Source organism: Athalia rosae, chromosome 2, assembly GCF_917208135.1.
Source record: "Athalia rosae chromosome 2, iyAthRosa1.1, whole genome shotgun sequence".
In the NCBI taxonomy this organism is placed as follows: Eukaryota; Metazoa; Arthropoda; class Insecta; order Hymenoptera; family Athaliidae; genus Athalia; species Athalia rosae.
The window spans coordinates 25,280,981-25,301,579 of record NC_064027.1 but is presented as its reverse complement, the minus strand read 5'-3'; the positions used below and the strand labels follow the sequence as shown (position 1 = coordinate 25,301,579).

At 41.6% G+C, this 20,599-nt stretch overlaps 1 protein-coding gene across 6 annotated transcripts in view; it reads left to right on the top strand.

Moving 5' to 3' along the window:
- Positions 1-1,490: 1,490 nt before the first annotated feature.
- Positions 1,491-20,599, top strand: part of LOC105689135 (beta-1,4-N-acetylgalactosaminyltransferase bre-4) — a 48,743-nt gene continuing 29,634 nt past the window's right edge. The window contains exons 1-3 of one of the 6 annotated variants that reach the window (XM_048651391.1): positions 1,496-1,763; positions 1,989-2,168; positions 20,536-20,581. Coding sequence is in view for 1 of the 6 variants with exons in the window: in XM_048651389.1 (XP_048507346.1) it covers positions 1,711-1,763 (53 nt within the window). In the remaining 5 variants the exon portion in view is untranslated. Of the gene's footprint in view, positions 2,169-15,646; positions 16,067-20,535; positions 20,582-20,599 lie in introns of those variants that run through there. The other 5 variants (XM_048651392.1, XM_025747044.2, XM_048651389.1 and 2 more) reach the window with 5 other exon arrangements.

Sequence of the window (20,599 nt, the reverse complement as noted above, 5' to 3'; positions counted from 1 at the left end):
TGGTAAAGGTAGGCTTAAAAATGATCGGAAAACGATCGCTGATAATTAATCACCGCGCGATGTTATTGTGAAACTGAACTTGGGGTGTTTTCTGCTATAAATTCGACCCCATGTCACGTAAAGAAACGAGGGAATCGATTCCCCGTGCGACAAACGTATGAACATATATATATATGTATGTATGTATGTATATTCCTAATTTAGCTGGCCTGAATCTCAAGCGCGAAATATTCAAATCCGTGACCGTGGCACGGTAGTAGGCGGGCATATAATCGAGAGCAGCGAAGTCGTTATCCATATAGATTTGACGTGGCTCGTATAGGCCCGCGTATAACGAGCGACTCGATGCATAAAACCTTCGGAAAATTTTTATATCTCATCACAATTCACCTCGCGAAGAACAAGGACTCCCGGAAGTGAATTTGAATATTATAGCCTTCGGTTTTCGGTTCATTTTTTTTTTTTTTTCGTTTTCGACTCGTTCAAATCCCACACCGTTTCAGTTTTTAAATTTTCGTGTTAAGGTATTCCTTTCATATCTCGCAATTCTTCATCTCGTCTTTGGGCTTCTTTCACAGTCGTGAAGGATTCGATTGTGATCGATAAAAATTTCGCAACAGAGAGATGAAACGCGTCAATGATTAATCGATCAATTGACACCTTAATATCCGAGCTTCGTTGATTCTTCGTCTGTCTCTTTTTCGTTTTTCATTCTCTGCACACAATTTAAAAGAAAAAAAGAGAGGCGTCCAAGTTGTATAAAAAAAAAGTCAATTAAACTCATCCACCTGTGGTTAATTGAGAAACGAATCGAACCCTGTACATTTTTCAATTCAACTTCGAAGCCGTGGAAACGTAAGGAATTCTCATCCATCGATTATACCGTCAACCGACCATTATACGTTCCGTTTCGTAACTTTCGCGAATGTTATAATTCTATAGAGTCTCTGATTAACGAGGAGCTGTCAGCCGTTTTAATTACTCTCACTTTCTTCCTTCAGTTTCATGCAAATCATCGGTGAAGACTACATCCTTATTAATCCGGCGAAGGGATGCCGCGATTGAAATTTAAAAGTCATATTTTCAATTTGTAAGTCATAGTCGGTATCTGATCTCCTTGGAGAGAGATATTCGTAGTTCCTGCAAATACATTTCAATTCATTCACGTTTGATTTGAGATGTAAAATTTCTCAACAAAGGAATCCAGGAGTTCGCAAATCGATTCTCTGTAAGCTTCGCTACTCGTTCGAATCCATCCCACGAGATAAATTCGCAGTGAGGAAGATCTGGATTTCTGGACCGCGAGCGATGCTGTGAATTTTTGAGTTCCGTTATCGGGGGATGCTTAGTTGGCCGGTATTTTGTGAGATGGCGTTAAATTTCGTTCAATGAACGTCTGAAGGAGGAGGACGCGGCTTCATTGAGCGACGCGCGTTGCGCCGCGACGCCGACGTCGCTCTGGGGGAGATGGTTTTCGGTTTAGTATGACCATCCGTGCGTGGCGCCACGGTAGGGTCGGTTTTATAATGTTGACAGTGGTTTTGCTCCACAACGAAATGATGCTGCTGCCGCTGCCGCTGCTGCTGCTGAGTTTGGCCTCGAGGACATGCTCCGGCGTAACAGCCTCATACGCCGAGTGACAACTTGCTCTGTTATAGTTTCTATTAATTTACGTGCGCGGCTCATTCATCTGTCAACTGTCACGTGGTCATGACAAGTGATAAACACGCGTACTTACGACTGTGCAGCACTTTTCATTATCGGTGAGAACTCACGCTATTTTACAGTAGATGTATTACTTGAAACGAAAATCATCGGTTGAATATACAGGAATAAATTTTTTTTCTCTCAATTTCTATCTCTTCGCCGAGTGTATTATATGTTGATAAAAAATTTGAAGAAAAAAAAAAAGAAGAAGAAAAAAAATAGCGAGTGTTTCGATATCTAAAACGAATATTTAAACAAGCTTCTAAAAATAACGAGAGCAGCGATCTGAAGGAGCGCTATACCCGCGACCCCACGAGGTACAGATCAGTGGTCAGCTGAGTGCCCCCAGATATCTCATCTCAAGAACGGAATTACCGATTTATTATCTCCTTCGGTACTACGTAGAAGAAACAAAAACATACCTCTTCGAAATCCGTCATTGTGACATCTGTCTCGCTCTGGTGAGTGTAGCAATTATTAACAATAACGATTACCATTGTTAAACAAATAAGCAAATAATTCTGATAACATGGAATAAAAATGTACATAAAGTGTTAGAGAGATACGTAATCGGTTGGTTCGGCTAATCGGAGTCCGATTAAAAATAGTTATCGCAGATTTTGTTGTTGTTCATTTTTTAATCCCCTCTGTTTTTGAAACTCCCCTTCGACGAATAATTAGCTGGTATCGTGATTTTGTCAATATGCGCGTTATTGCGTTGGGAAGTACTGTTTTCGAGAAGTTTTTCGAAAACTTGCCTCGGGGGGCGTACGACGTAAGAGCGCTGAAATGAAAAATAATTCGTATATTCAGCACAGATATAATCATATGTAATTTGGTTATTATAAACGGGTGTTTTGTTTATTCAGCAACGGTTTTCATTTCTTCTAATTATCGAGGACCGTAATTACACGGCTTTGCTAATTAGACGGTGCACGATACGATTCCGTTATGACGATTCGTATGGGCTTGCATACCATCGAGAATGGTATACGGTCTACACGTAGTCTTGTGCATACATATCTCTCAATGGAATGTATGAACCAGTTGGAAACAACCCCGATTTGTAACGGATAATTAGTTCTGTTATTTCCTGCACTACTTTGCTTTGAAACGCCGCTTATCGAGATGCAACGAATTGCTCCACGTTGACGGAACATTGCAAAGTTGTTACACACCTATAGGCGATACGCAATATCTGCAAATTGTACCGAATTCAATTACTTATGTATACCACTGTCAGCTATCACTGTACACATCAGTGACGTGTACCTCTCGTTGTCATGACGACCGTTATTATCTCTGATATCATATGTTTTTCTAATTGATTCAAATGTACGTACGTATGTCGCCCGTATACGACGTCCATTTGACAATGACTATGATTGAGCTTCGCAAAAATTGAATGAAAAGGTTCTCTTTCGATGTTTCTACCTTGTTGACGAACGAAAAGAATTCCGTTCGGAATTCCGTGGCTATGAACGCAGAACCGTTGCTTGAAATCCCACGAGATATTTCAATTATTTTCAATTGAGACCACGTCTGGCGCATTGGCGTCAAACTGCGACAACAAAATCTGGAAGTTTTGAATTCGAGGACTTTTTTCATGTCCGCAAAAACGTGGGAATAATCCAGAAGAGAGAAAAAAAAACAAAAAAACAAAGAAATTTCCACAAATTTCTATTTCGTTCCATCGAAATCCGAAAGGCGCCGTACAGTACGTTATGCGCACGTTACCGATCGTCTGCAAATGACGTTACAGACATTAAACGTCGTATCGTGTCGTACCCATCGGCGGAAGTTTTTGACGATATTATGCGACCGCTTTATGAAAAACTCCAGAAAGTTCGAGCAGGTATAATTTCAACCATGAGCAACGTACACATACACGTACGTCGTCGTCGTTTCGTCTAACGACCCGTCATTCTCCTCGTTATCGATGTTCACATTAAGCCAATTGCTACGTTGTTTTTTTTTTTTTTTTGTTTTTTTTTACAACCGATCGTTTCGAGATTCGAATCTGTACGTTCGTCGCTACGGCGGTCAGATTTGACAAAAAATAAAACCGGCCATTTCGCCGTGCGAAATAAATTCGTACAGAACATATGGAACCGAAAATACAGAGTCCGGATCGTCGCGAGTCGCATCCCTCGATGCACGCTTCGAAAAATTCTCATCCATCGTGTATATGTATATGTAACGGATTCGGGATGAAAAAATTCTTTCGCTACAGAGATTCGAAAAAATTGGGTTCTCGTCGCGTTTACGGCTTACAGAGTTAGCCGGCGAAACGTACGAAATTCCCTTCAAAAAATCATCGCACCCGATTCGCCGCTGGACTTTTTCGCATCTACCCGCCAAAAGTTCACCACGGATCGCGGGAGTTGGTAGCTAAGGTGATCAAGTTGAAAATGGGACACTCGCTAGACGGATAAATTTTATCGCTGTAAGAAATAAAAAGATAAAAAATGAATTCGGTCCAGCGATCCGTAACACGGTCCATTTAGCCCTTGGGGTTCGTGGCGTTCTGCTCGCTCTGTCACATAACTGCGACACAACGGCTATACAACGCCGACGGTCATTACGTCCGGATTGTCCGTATCTTTATCTGCAGTAAATGTATGCACATGTATACCACCTGTATGTTATATCGTCGCTATTTTACAACGCGGTGGATGGAGTTGCAGACGGTTGACTCAATGCAAATTCAGTCCAGACTCGAAATTAAATGGCGATTTATTCATTTTCGCAGTTTTCATACGGGCGATCCATCCGCTGTACGAATCGTTCACGTATTCATGTGTTGAAAGAAAAAAAAACATGTTTTTCGATCTTTACACCGTACGGTCCGAACAATGTAATAACATTGTTCAATGATATATCCTTATCATTTATGGAATTCCCTCTGCGGTCGTGATATTTTTATTTTGGTTTCATTTCACTCGGTCGGATCGGTTGCAGCACTTTTTCCGTGCGCATATACATGTACCGATGCACACATACAATTTATAACCAAATTGAACCTCGAATCGAACACCTCGGCGCATACATAATAGGCTTATGTATATGTTATATGAGTCATCGTAAATTTTTCACGCCTCTGATCGATGACGTGTTCCACGAACCTTACAGTGAATAAATTCGCGGTTGACCAATACCTCCGAAAATAGCGTCATATAATCTGCCCAAAATTATCCCTCTTTCGTTAATGTTATTTGGTTGTTTTGATTTTTATTTATTTCGAACAGAGGTTCGTACGGATGACGTTATCATTTTTTTTTTACCGTCTCGATTCCGACGTCGTAAACGGTACAGCCGCGGTATAACTTGAAGGTGTACGTATAGGTTGCACGTACATATACCTAATACAAGTTGACCAGATACGGCGTGGAAAACGTGCACTTTGTGATCCCACATCGAAATAATTCCGTATAACGGTAACGGACGTTTTCCGGATTATAACTTTAACGCTGATGGAGTATATCGCTTGGTATTACGACAAGTTTGATATGAAATTTGTTGAAACTCAACATTCTCGCGCTCTCTCTCTCTCCCTTCATATGGCATCGCCTCAATTTCGTTACTATATATACACACACCTACTCTGTACTGTAACTGTACGAACTGCAGCGGTTTAGTTGGATTAGCTTAATTACGGAAGCTGCTGCGGTGTTGCTGCTGCACATACATATACTATACCCGATCTACGTACATACATATATGTATATCTATAGACACTACTCGCACAACTGGAACACCCAAAGTATTTCGCGTTTGATGACGGTGAAAACCAAGTGTTCGTTACACGCTTCGTCGTTTCAACTGTGTGTAATGCCTGTATACGCGCACACGTCCTAAATTCTAATTGTACGCCATTATAATACGACACTGTCCATTTTTACATATAAACGACGGTATAATTTTGATAAAAGCGACATTTGCCCGGTGATTATATTACAAACATATTATAACCCACCTACTCCGTGTCCGTTCGTAAAACTTTTATTTTTTCGCAACGCCATTTTTCCCTCGCCGTTTCATTAATCGTGTGTTATTATTTTACCGTGTACGTGGTAAATCATAAAATCACAACGATTATGAAAATCGATGCGTATCGAATGATATGTGTACGTATGTACATGTAGTGCAGGACGCGCGTAAATCAACAATCAGCTAATTCCTTTGCTAATTCTCGTTAACGCGTCACATCTACGTATGTTTGTAATTCAAGGGTATGACGATAAAGAAGAGAACTGCTATACGTACCTGTCTATAGCTGTTATACTTCTGTCGACGCTAAACAAATTCATTATTCATGTCCGTAACGTCGAGTTATAGGTCTATACACGTTCGTGTGTGTCGCGCCTACGTATTGACACGTGTGTAGGTATATGTATACGCCGCTCCGCTAAAGTGTAAAATGCTATTTCGTCTTACTTTTATTTTATTTTATTTTATTTTATTTCATTTCGTTTTATTTCAACCTGTACCAGCTGCCTGCGACTAGGTATAGAGCGTAAGAAATTATATGACATTACGTGACACGTTGACAAGCTTTATTATAGCCTTTATATAAAGTGCCATAAAATGTGTTGTGTATAGCACAGTATCGTATGCACACGTATGTATGTACGTACCTATACATCGTAGATGGAAAATTCAAGGGTGATATTGCTCGTTGAGTTTTGATCCCCGAGCGACCATCGTAATACCGATCTTCGATACGGTAAACCGCCTGTATTTTGAGCGCGGAAAACATTTCGTAAATTCCGTACGGTGAAACAATTTTCCACACGGACGTCAATAAGCGAAAACGTCTTAACTGACGAAGAACTTTTTTTTTTCAAGCCATTGCGAAAACGTAAAGCTCGACCCACGTCATGAAAATATATAGATTGCACGATTTTTTTGGAAAATGTTGGTTCAGACGTTATCGCTCGATACCATCCATATTATTGTAAGCTAGTATAACGTTCAAGTTCAACACTCAGTTTTCCAGCAATTGCTGCCTGGGTGGCGGCGGCGCGATATTATATTTTCGTTCTCCTTTTCTCTTCACTTTTTCAGATGTATTTATTCGTTCTGTGTGATTCTCGCTTTTCCGCCCGAAGTCGGGTCATATTTCTGTATGCACAATTTTCACAGTATATGCACATGTATGTTAGCGATACATATTGCGATCGGTACAATTTGACGATGGCAACCGGTTTGAATAACAGATCCACGATTTGGTCGGGATTCCGGTTTTCTTTCATCGCCGTTCACGTGAGATCACGATTCGAATTGGGATTTTGATTTTCGGTAGGCGTGTGTTGAATTTTCCCTACCCGTACGTCAGCTCTATGTATGTACACGGCGACAATACCGATCACAAATTAGCACGTTATCTGCAGGGCTTCAATTTAATCGCTAATTCGATTTACCACATCCTCTGTTTGACATTCTATACGCGTTCGTATAATTCTACCGCATGAATACGTAATATTTACCCTAAGGGAAGTGTCTGCCTCCTATATACCTTTACGGATATGTGTGCTTTTCCTAGGAGGGTATTTTCCCTCCGGGCGACATATACATGTATATGAAAGCCATATTTTAGAATAACACAAGCTTTCGCTGCTTGAAGGAAATCAAAAAAAAATTCTCAAAATACCATAACGTTGTGCGGTATGCGCGACAACCTCATACCTCCGATTTCAACGGTTCATACTAATAATAACGATCAATTCCGATCCCTCTGTGCCGCATGGTTTCAAATTGAAAGTAAATTATTCCAACGTTGAATACAGTCTGGAGTGGATATATTACTCTCAGTGCAGCGCGATATTACCCATACCAAGGGTTTGTACGTGCTCGTATTTTTATTATTGCCAAGTTCACAAGTGCTCCAAGTTGCAACTGCAGGTTATACGAATGCAATTATCACTTTATGGGGAGGGCGTCGGGGCCGAGGGGGTGGGGGGGTGGAGGCGAAATACCTGCGACTGCGAGATATTCTTCCCTCATTCCGTTAAACCTGGCTATCTTCGGGGGGGGGAGAGGAAACCACCACCGTAACCTTTGACCTCTTCTTTCCATTCTCCCTGTGCACATCGTAATTCTCAACAAGCTCCGCCATATTTTCTCATACCGGTATTTCCGCGCCCGTTCACACTGCACGATATTATATACACACAACGACATTGCACCTCTCGGGCGGGCGGCGTCGCAATTATTAAACGCGAAGAGAACGATGAAAAGAAACAATAAAACAATAAAAGAAATGATAGATTAATAAATGGAATGAAAAATAACTTCCGAAATATATACGAAGAGTATTTACATACGTATGCAAGCTACGTAGGTATGATATCATTGTTCGTACTGCAGGTATACACCGTGTGCCGTCGATTCAATTAAGTTTTTATCGATACGAGGATATGATATGTCGGGTCGTTTCGCGCGATTAAAAGTACACGTGACTTCTAATAATATCGGGAAGCCCGGTACGAGGTAATTTCGGAAAAAAAAAATTTTCACCTCGACTGGGTTAAAAAGCGAGAACGCCAACATTTGCTCTTTTGAGCCAAGCCAGTAATTTGCGCACGCGGTCTGTCCCGCGGTTCATACATATACCGTAGGTATAGCACGTATATTCATTCGCAACGTGCGTATTTTACACTAACTGACGGAAATAAAAAAAAAAAAAAAAAAGAAAAGTAACTAATGCGATATACGAAAACGCTTCTCTCGTCAGATTGTATAGGAAGTTGTATATGAATATATACATGAAGTTGCCAGATTTATGTATTAATGTGGCTCATTTTCTCCCCCTCGTACTGCGACGTTAACCCTCGAAGACTCGAGTTATTAACCGCAGAATTTGTCGTTCATCTCGTCAGCAGTTGATTATCTCGCAATTTTTATTTTTTATCGGCTAAAAATTTTTTCGAAGCATCGAAATCATCTTCCGTCTTCGGACTGGCAGGTGGTGGTGAATAGCGTCGAGTACAGCGTGTGGACTCGTATCTACAGATTTGGCTGGGTTCTTACGGCATCGACGACGGAATCATGGGCGGGATTAAAAACCGGTGGCATCGAGCGAAGGCTCTGCTCTCTCGTATCTTTTTGTCTTGGGATTTCTTTCTTTTTTTCGTAAGCCACGAACAATACCGCGAACCCCCATGTGCGACCCCCTTCGCCGACCGATTTCGAACCCTTTCAGGTAAAGTCGATACACGTAGTCGATGCGATATTGTATATGAGGTCTTTTTCGTTACGTAGAAACAGTTTTTCGATATCGCCTTGCACATCTAGCGATTAAATCACGTCGCAACGAATTGTTTTGGCAAACAAATGAAATAACCGAAGGTGTGTTCCGTATATCATCGTCGCGTTTCAGGACACGTGGAAAAGGACTAACGGTCTACGGTCAGAGTCCTTGAAAACGGGACTAATGACGTTTGCATTGATGTAGTACCACCAAATCCGAATAACACGAGAATCTACTAATGACATTTACGTGTCGTCACGTTAGAACTTTACTTTTGAAACAAACCGTCGCCACGTGTGCGTGTGTGTGGGTTGTTGGAATTTCAACTATCTGTCTGAAAAGGGTGACTCCGAAACGTTCTCACCCTCGAGACCGAGTTGACACCCCGATGCGCGTGAACGGATACATGTGTGGAGGGTATGACGTCGTTCGATCGTTCGAATCACGAACGATCCAGTCGCAACGACAAACCAAGCGATCTTTCGGAGATAAATCCGTTGGACCGTTAAAGGTCGGGGTACAGGTAGTTAGTCACCGTTCTCTAGGATCATTGTCCTCCGAATACCGCGAACAGACCGTGGTCAATTGGGTTTATACATATTGTAATCGCGTGTCTTCTGATCAACGATTTCGTTGTTAACGATCGTATACATGAATAGAACGATCGACGGCTTTGGTTTGTATTTGAAAAAAATTTCAAAATGACCGAAGAAAAAAATAATATCGAGAAATGTGCGTGGATCGTCACGAATTCCTTATCACGCGAGCCTGAAAAGGGTTAGTCCGATTTTGAAGTCCCGCCAATTCGATTGATGTGAAATGAAGAACGGGGCGACGAGTCGAAGAACGTGTAACGTGCAATCAGGATCGTTTGGATCGTGAACGAAACGTCGGTCGTCGACAATTAGCCAGCAGTCTACGTTGATAACCTTTTCCAGCCTACAGTCGGACGGATGTACGTACGTCCCGAAATTCCGGGAAGTGGGTTATCTCATTTATAGCAATTCATTCTTTTTGGCACGTGGGCGGCTCGTGCTTTCACAGAGAACTATCCCTCGAATGTAAATGAATGAAAAAACATGGAAATTAGAGTCAGTCGGAGTTGACCGAGTTTCAAAAAAGCGAAATGTTTCACTCGCAAACCAGTTTCCGCTCTCACGGGAGTAGGAAAAGCTTCGACTCGCGTAAAACTTGATTTACCAAATTAAGTTCAATTTGAATCGCGCGATAAGGTTAGTTTTTGTAGATTTTCACGCCTCGAAATGTGAGAAATAATTACGTTGCGTTCTCTCTTTGTGTGATTCGACGTTTTGTTTTTTTTGTTTTTTTTCCCTAGTTACACGATCCTCGCAAAACGAGTGATAAATCTCATCACGCTCCTTTAAAATCGGGATCCCGATATCCTTATTACACTCGAACAGTTATACCTGAATATATACACCGCGAGGATGGATGGTAGTCAACTGTAAAGTTATGCAATTACGTCCTCGAGGAGTTAGTAATTGGCACCCTGAACGTGCACCGGCACATCCGCGCGTATAGGGTCTCTAAGGACGCCTTGAGACGCCGGAGCTAGTGGCATCCTTTATAACCATCTCTCAACTGAGAAAACTTTGTTCCGAGAAGCTGTTACCTCGAGTTTCAATTAAGCAATGCTAGGCTGCTCTGATATACTTTTCCGCATATATCCCGTAATACACATTGAAATACACACCCGCGTACGTATTCATCTGCATACGTATACTTCGTCAGCGCTGCACATATGTATGTAAAATGTACACACAGAGCTACATTATATGGCGTGCGCTTCTCCAATTTATTATGAGGAATTTACGGAACGAACGGTATGCCCACGTTGTACGAAGTATTATATGTGTGTGCGTGCAGATAATAAAGCGAGAGAAAACGTCCTCCCCTAGTTTTGTTCGAGTGAAGCAAATATTCGGCTCGATTATTAGTTTTCTCCGGACATTATAACGGATACGGAAATGACCGGATCCTTGATATACACCAGAGCTCGTATACAATTGCCCTCCAAATGTCTATACATGTTTACATCTGCACCTTACCCTTGCCTGCCGGCTGCGGAATCAATGTTTGCGACGCGTAGAACAAATTACCATCCGTGCACAAAATTGAAAGAAGAAAAGATTCTCCAGAAAACCTTCACCTACTCTGATCTACCACAGGATGAAAATCGTAATCGTGAGGACGTCTGCATCAGGAAACTGTTATCTGACGTACGGTGAGTCGTGACCGATGTGAACTTCCGTTCTCGTTGAGAAAATTAAGATTTTCAATTTTCGGGCGCCGACCATTTTTTGAAAACGCTTCAACTCTTCGTTCTACGAGGTACAAACAAAAATCTGAATGGTACAAATGGAATACAATCGATTCCGATCATAAAAAATTTTTTTTTTATCCCCAAGTCGGGTGCCGAGTTAGCGTAATTTGAGTCGTGAACACGATAAAAAACGCGACCGAATAAAACTACGATGAAATAATTCAAGAACGAGAGTTTGAGGTTGCGACAACTGATATAACCACACGTGTAGTTCGTGCGGTGCAAAATGACAAGAAAAAAAAAAAAAAAAAAACATACATACTGCTTTTGAAACTCACAACTACGAGTTCTGTTTTCTTCGCGCAACAGTGAGAATCATTTTGACAAATTGTTCCAGCTCTCTCCATCTTCCAAACTTCTCCGTGCGCGCTCGACTCTCAGTTTTCCTTAGTATACCTGTATTGTATAACTTGAGATTAGACACCAAGTGGCTGTACACAGAATGCAGCTATTTTCTCAGTCTCTGGACCATGATACGATTCAGTCCGGTGTCGACCGAACATCTTCCTGTGCATAAAACGAGGAAGGACGCGTGGCAAAACGTCCTTTAGAATTTCATTCTGACGCATAACGTCGCCCGTGGGATTCAGAGGTCACGCCAGAGGTCCTTACATTTCCTACACAACAGATAGAATATTGTCCGTATCAACGTCATTTTGAGTAGAGATATATCGCTTGAAAAAATTCCCCATGACTCAATTCTGTTTTTTCTTCCATTTTTTTTTTTTTTTTTATTTTTCTCCCTCCTCTGAACCGAACCAAGATATCGGAAATGCGATACATTCCTGCGTGGCGGAGGTCGGAGAAGGTAGAAAGAGAAAAGAACAAAAATGACTAACAAAAAAAAAAACAAAAAAACAAAAAACGGAATGTTCAAGAGGGTGTCCTGATTTGCTTCCCCAGTATTCTACGTATAGTCCCGTAGGACCAGACAAATATTTGTGTTTCCATACGTATAACCTACTCCCGTATCGCGTTTGCGAATGATTGATTTCCTCACATATAGTTGCGCCACATTTGATACTCCCGTTATACCTAAACCACGTAACGTTCCATCGTCTACGAATCTCCTTCTTTTTCTTCCGGCTCATGTACTCCATCTTCTGCGTCAAAATGGATACGTTCTCTCGTACGCTTTTAATCCGAACTCGCGGATACGCGTCGTTCCGGGTACGGAACTTATTTCGTATCGAGTGGATATTAATTGCTCCGTTACGAAATCTCTCCTCGTTCAGATTAGGCGGATCGTTCGAATGCGCGAATATATTTTCGGGGATGAAAAAAAAATTTGCATGGGAAGTGAAAACGGGAAGCTGTGAAGTAAAATTGAATGGAATGAAAGAAAAAAATAAATGAAAATAAAAATAAAACTAAAACTGACGCAGTGTGTAAATAAATGAATAAATGTAAATTATAATTTATTCCATTTATTTCAGCTTTGTGCAGACTGCACTGTACTGTGCGTTGTACTCTTCTTATCAGTTTTTGCACAGGGGTGGCTATATAGAAGCCGTACTGTACACCTACCCTATCTACCAATATACTTATCGGCTGATCCACCCTCGCTTGCAGTTTCGCGAATTTATAATAGCCGCTGGCGTACCCCGAGAAAGGTCGATACCCGCGGTTTTTTGAAGACCCTATCTCACTTTACAGCTTATTTTCCAGTCGGATCACCCCGTCGATAAATTAAAAATAGAGAATTAATTAAAAAAAAAAGAGAAAAATAAGAAAAAAAAAAAACGAGAGTTTGTATAAAGGACAGCACACGAGAGCTCTTTTGTTCTTCTTTCGATGATATCTGGGGCTATAATACAGTCGGAAGAGTGGAGATACTGCCATGAGAGGGTGTATCCTTAAAAAAATGAAGTATAGAATCGGGGAACGGGGAAAGCAAGTTGGTTCAGATGTCGAAGTTATCGGTTGGGAAACTTATTTTTCTAGATTCCTCGAGTCTTGGAGGGTATCGGCCCTGTGGCGGAAAAGGGATCTCGAGACTCGATGAAATTGGTTCTTTAAGGTCGACATGGTGAAAATGTTGATTATCCTCTTTTGTTACACCCTTCATACTTTCTCGAATTTCTAATCAGGAAACTAGCTAATTAGTGTTTTGCACTTGACGGCTAAAGTGATTCAAGCCGTAGAGCGTTATAGTCGTACTGCTGCGCGATGAAGGGGGGGTTAGTGAGGTAAAATTTACGAGCTACAAACTTCGAGCGAGGTCGGTTCTCGCGACCCGTCGCCTATCGCGTCGGTGGTTGTAGGGTCTGCGCGCCTTCACCGACCGCTGGTGCTGCTTTGGCGAAAAACGTTATATTCCGAGCTTTTTTTTTCTTTTTTTTATCATAACGTTTCTTCAGTAACCGTCACGTGACTGCAGCTGCTGCTACTCGCGGTGCTCCGTACGTCTTCTGCGTTCTTCGAGTTGTAAAATTTGCCTGCACCCGACGTAATAACGCTGTGTGTGAGAGGAGGAAGTTTTGTACACCCGACAGAAAAAAAACTTACATTTATTCACATTACACGTTCAGTCGCGCAGACTACGTCTTATTTATGTACGGACCATTCGTACGCGCGGTTTCGCCGTTTCTCTGTACAGTCGCTTAATTTAAATTAACGAGAGAATTGAATTGGACTTTATTTACTAGAAATGTGCGTACACAGGGTGAACAGGAATGTGGGTGTACAATGTACGCCTGACCTACGAATTGCTCAAAGGCCTCGTTTGCATTTATGCAGAGGGGGAGGGGAGGGGATACCTAGAAAATTGTTCAACTTCACCGGACGAGTCTTGCCTACTATATTACGGATAAACGTAACGTAAAGTACGCCGGAAAGTCGTAGGCTCTTCTCTCGCTCCTGATGCTGCTGCCGCCGCCGCCGCCGCCGCCGCTGGATAGCCAGATTCTTTTGTTAGGAGAAAACAACGGACGGTATACTCTATACCGTAGCACTTTACTGAATTCCCCTTCTTTCGTATATTATATAGCAACGTTAGCTGATGCCAGCTATCTAGCCTCCGCCTTTCGCCTGTCGGCGTGTCTTTTACACTTAACACCACCGTCATGCATAATCCAAAGCGTTACCCCCTTTAGACGAGGTCTTTCCAACCCAAAGTCCTGCTTTTCTTCTCCTCGGCTCTGTATATACGTATGCATAGTCTTCTCGATCTCCCGTACGCACATCTGTACAAAACTTATTCAACAGTATGTACCGGAATATTTTAGAAATATGCATACGTATGTACATTGATACAAACACAGGCACATACCATACCATATATGCTAATAATTCAATTTCGTGATAAGAATCGGCTGAAATTTGAATTGCTTTTACTGAATCGACATCATCTCCGACTCGAAAATAATTTTTCATCATTCGTTTCGTTCAAAATCTACGTACGAATAGGTACGCGTAGGTACTCATGGCGACTCTATTTTCCTACCAATGAGCGAAAAAGATCGATCGCCAGAAAACGGAGAAAGTCGTTCGAGAAAAAGTATACACAACGTTACGTACACGGTTACAGGGTAGAGCCGTAAATGCGAAGCAGTAAAAATTTCAATGAAATGAAATATTGTTGAGAAAAACTGAAACGAGATGAAAAAGAACGAAATACGAAATAAACGAGCGTCCACGGTAAGGGGGTAGGTCATAAATAATCTGACCGCATGTACAGCTTTTTTTCTTTATTCGCCGCTGCTTTTGTGTGCAAGCTTTGCGACGGCATCGGCTTCACGGTTAGAGCAGGTCATGAGTGCGGAGTAGCTCTGCTGCTGCAGCGGCAACTGCAGAACTTTGAGCTTTCGTGCCCATAGGGTGTCTACGTATATCTCTGTGTGTTTCATTTGTCCGCTCGTATCTCCTCGTTCGCCCCGTGCATCCGTGAGAAATGAAAAAAGGAGTTTTCGGCGACGACTCTGCAGCTCCACAGGATTCGCTCATCTTCGCTCGAAATCCAAACTTTCGACGAACGTACATCGACTGGATTTTAATTGTTCGTCTCCAGGTGAACGAAACGTCGATTCCAAAGTCATTGAAATATGTTTTCAGAACGATTTTCGTTCGTCGAAATTGATGGAGAAATCGGTAATGTGCAGACGATACTTCGTCCAATTCGTATGGAGAGTTGTGAGATTTTTTTTTCCCTTTTTTGTCCTCAGCTCCGTTGGGACGGCTAAAACCGTTGATAATCCGTTGTCAACCGGTGTGACTAATGACCAATCCGATTATTGAATAATGGTATAAAAACGAGCGTGCATTATGGAGGTAAAAGTAGAGGGGATCAAGAATCGCGGTGTAACAGGCTATCAGCCCAGGCTTGCTCACTAGAGTCGGATGGGAATGACACCGAATGTTGGCTCGACAGACGGCAGTCTGTCGCAAGACTCGGTCGCGAGCGCGCTCGTACCTCTTGTTGTTCGGACGTTCGATAACAATTATTGAAACTTCAACGCGACGTTAGAATTATGCTTAATATATATATATATGTATATGTATATATATATATATAACCCTACCGAGCTTGCGAACGTTCATTCAAATTTAACAACCCGCAACGACGCGACGTTTAAGTAAGCGTATAAATCGTGCAGGCTACAAATTCGTGCTCCGATACACCTAATGGTTCATTTCACGTGTGCGTCTGATTGGTATTGATTCTGTGATTAATAACCCGGTGAAGCTTCTGGATTAGTGATGTATAAATTGAAAGTGAAAATCACACCAGATAAACACTTTCGTCGATAATAGTTTTTACAAGTGTGAGTAGCCGTTTTCTTTCTTTTTTTTCTTCTATTTCAATTATTCATTCGTTGTCTATGTTATTTTAATCACCATTTTATCGCATGAAAAATAAATTTTAATATTTTTTGTTATTCGATATAAATTTCTAAGCTTTCTCGATAAATATTTTCACCTATGAGCATACTTTGAAACCACAGCCGATGTATTCGTGTGCGTGAATTGCGTAACGAAGGAGTGAAAATCGGTGGATTTTTATCGGTACCGGAAATCGGTCGGTGCGTATTTAAGGTGTGCGGAAATCGTCTCGTCGAGCCTCTCGGTAAAGTAGGTAACTACCCACGTTCGTCAAACTTTTCGATCGTTCGATCCCAGACCAATTGAATTTCGAGTGTATTGCAGAATTGAACATTGAAACTGCCAATCCGCGCTGTACTCTCTTATTCAACGACGAGAGAATGCTTTTTCGTTATTTATATTATCAGCTGCTCTATGCCACGTGCTGAATAACCGCCCCTTTTGCGATAGCACGGGATCGTTGATCTCTCTTCTTTAAATTTTTTATTCTATTTCAATAAAGGACTCGGTCAATTGAATCGCAGCTATATTATTTCGAGAGACGACTATTCCGTTCGATCGTTAAAAACACTAATTTGTGGGATGTTGTAAAAAAATTGAAAATTTGTTAATTTTTGTAGTCTGTACGTTGCGTGCCCAACGCAATTATAATTGTCCGTTATCATTGATTCTCGAGCATAGTAGATCATTATTTGCAAAACCGATGCAGTTTGCCATTGCGCGTTATCTCTCAAATTAGACGATCTTGGCTTAATAATAATTATTATTATCGATGAATGTAATTCGTCATTAAGACATTGATTACGTCCTCGATCTGCCGTCGACTCGTACTTGTGCCGCTTCGACCTTGTAATTGTTGGGGATTATCGCACGTATGTACATGTACAGAACACTTGATATCCGTATATAACGTATTATGTGTAGTAAGTAGACGCGTGAATAGCTCTATATACTCAGACTTTGCTTACACTTCGCACACGATCTTGTATATATTCAAATATTTAACTTTATACAAATATTATCGATACTTGTTTCACAGATTAAACAGCTGGAAAAAATTCTGCGGTCAGAGATTTGGATAGTTTTTTTCCTTCAGTTTTAACTTTCTGTTTTTCCTCCAGTAAATTTCAGGGAAAATTTCAATACATATATAAATATGCGTATATAACGTACTTAATCGATAACGATAACGCGATAGCTACTTCCTACGGAAGTGATAGGTTGAGCGTGAAAGTTGTGTATCGACTCTGGTAAATTATAATAGTGAAAATAGATACAGGTGAAGAGAAAATATCGCGTGTGTGAAAGTTGACGAAGTTTTATTTGAAAATCGAATTCATACCTACGTACGTAACTACGATTGGGATACGTGGGGTACGTACGTAATAACTTTTCACGAGTTTCTTCGCTTTATGTCTCTAAATAATATCGTTACACCAGTAATGATGATGATGTGTGGAAGAGACGTTACGTATACACATGGCGTAGTCTCATAGAAATCCATGGAATGCGAATACATACGTACGTAGTATGTAGATGCGTGGGATATTATTCTCCCATCAATAGATGGGAGCGCACATAATATTTACGTATAATATATTTTCAGTTTTTATCTCGTTTCCAATATCTTCGCAATCATATTCTCTTTTATTCCGCACATGCGGAGAGGGACTTACATACACCTCGGTGTGATCTAGTCGACCTCAAAAGAAGGTGGAAATAAAAAGGACTGAAAATAATAAAATTGAATACTCTTGAGACAAATGTGACAAATCACAAAACTGTCGTAACGAATCGCGAGCGAAAAAACATTGTGTATAAACTAGCCAACGGTATACGCGTACGAATCACCGACGTCTCGATCGTCAGTCGATAAATGCGATGATATTCGTTCGTCCGTCTTTGTTCCATCGGTTTTTGCACGGGAATTGTTTGAAAACGCGATGTGTTGTGTGTATATAGGTATAGGATATATAATTGCACACCAATCGAATTTGCAACGAGTTGGTATTCACGAAATTGCACTCTTCACTTTGAGAGCTTGCTGTTTCTGTTTCTCCTGCTGCTGCTGCTGCTGCTGCTGCATCGAAGTATATATCCATATCCATCTGGTATTGATTCGTTCTCCCTCTTCTTCCTTCGCTCTCCTCTCCTCTTTCTCTTCCTCTCAACGCACGTTCAAGAGAACTGACTGTGAGGAATGCAACGAGTCCAGGTCCTGCGGAATTAGTTGCCGCCCTTTTCGAGTGGCAATCCATTCCCTCTTCACTCTAAAATATACGCACACCCGTTTACCCACTCCCTACTGTCATCGGAGTTGACGCAGGTCCAAGGTGTCATCTATACATACATACTATATTACGTACTCGCTTCTCATATACCTACAAAGAAGATTCGTGGATACCGGCCACTCCGGCGCCCGCGTGCATGCAACCCACGTGCCACTTATCAAAATCGTTGACTGAAGATTGTTAAAAAGCATCCGAATGTCATTTGGGTTGCCTGCAAGCAGGCGATGGAACGGTCAGTCTCCGCGAATCGTCGCATGGACTTGGGGTTACCAGCCGTTATTCAATTTTCTAGTTGATTATGCAAAATATGTTCGCTTGATCCGATACCGCGATTCAAGGCTGCAGCTGCATAGTCGGACGATTATTATTATCGACATCTCACGATCACGTCGAAACCGCGATGCAATTGGAGATCGCGAAAAACCAGCGAATAAAAGAACCAATCGAACGATCGAACCCTGTTTTCGAAAATGATTCGATAATTCGACCTCCGTACACTTTTGGTGACAGGATCGGAGATGATGTACAATTTTATCAGGCGGTATACCCGTCTATTTATCTACGTACTCACAGGTATGCGAGTTGCGTGTGGGGGGATGCGTGGCCTTTTTTATCGACCAGATATTTTCGCCTCGATATCGATGCTACGTGACGACTCGTCAAAAAACTATTCATATACGTATAGGTTACCAGAGCTCATGTCCGAATGCCACGTGATACATAAAGTTTATTTTGCTCGCAATTGATACGTTACGCAACAACGCATCGTGCGAAAATCTATCATTTCGAACAAAACGTCTCCACGCTTGATTTATGATCGCAAGACCGTACCGGAAAAGCGATCATGCAAATTTCGATTATCTCGCGCTCAGCTTTTTTTCTGACGTCGCGTCATATTTTTCACGGCATTCCGGAAACGAAATTATGAAAACGTATGACCGGAAATTAGATTCCAATTTGCGAAGTTCGAACGACGTGAAAGCCGGCCACACAGTTACTCCGTTACTCTATGACGAAATTGTGTTGCCCGGTGAAATACACCAGATCTACATACATATATAACTTGGAGCATTTCCTGCCGGCGGTGGTTATCAGCGGGACAGATGATATACATTTACGTATTACGTACACACGACGTCTAAAGTTCTCGATAGAGATTCTCGGCTACCGAGAGATTCGCACCAGCTACCCAAACTCTTCTCTTCCGAAGCTCTTTGGAAACCTTGGCGTTCGATGGATCCGATGGAAAGCTCAATATCTCGGATTTTCTTCAATTTACCACCTGATCTTGGCCGTGCGGATTTCACGCGAAATTCGCGATTGCCGAGATTTTCCGTAGGCTGAGAAAAAAAAATTCATAAAGAGCCTTAGCTGCGACGTAAGCTTCGATAAGGGCTACGGTGCAACGCGAATAGCATCGCACCGTAATACCTTTGAAAAAAAGAGCGAGATTTTATAGCTAGAGCGTTGCCACGGGACTTTCTGCTCCAATATCGGAATCCTGACATAAAACCCTTTATGCATACAAAGGTGAAATCTAGAGTCTAGACGCCGCGCGGCGCATCCTTCCCTTACCCTTTGCCTCTTTCTTCTCTCTCTCTCTCTCTCTCTCCTTCTCGTTTTCCCTTCCTTCGTTCTTTCTTTCTCGCACGCGTTGTATACCTTGGCCGAGAAAACTGACGAGCTTAATGCGACATAATTAAAGCGCGCTTGGATAGAATTACAGCTACCATTATATACGAATCCTCCTACGTTTCTGCGCTTACTGCAGTCTAGTCAAGAGTAATTGGTAGTTACGGTAAAAATTATACATATATATATAGAAATCTACATAATACACGCGCGTATAAAGCTGCCGTTTCAAGTTTCTTTGAAAGAAAAAATTTCCCCCCGCAGTAATTACGAGACCCAAGAATTAGATAATTTGATTATCCTTCGCCTCCGCATTACGGTTAATTTTGGTGTCCAAGCTGACGGAGTCTTGAAGTATATGATCATCTCTGTTTCCTCCCAATTATAATCCACATTCAACTGTACAAATCTGTGATGTGTCCGCACTCATTTCCACCAATCTACTCAATTAGATAATCTTTTTTTTCTTTATCTTCAAATTGTTTCAGGTGGGGATTTCAACGGTTCGGATAAATTAGGGCTGCTCGAATCGTGGTGAGAATACCTTTCTCT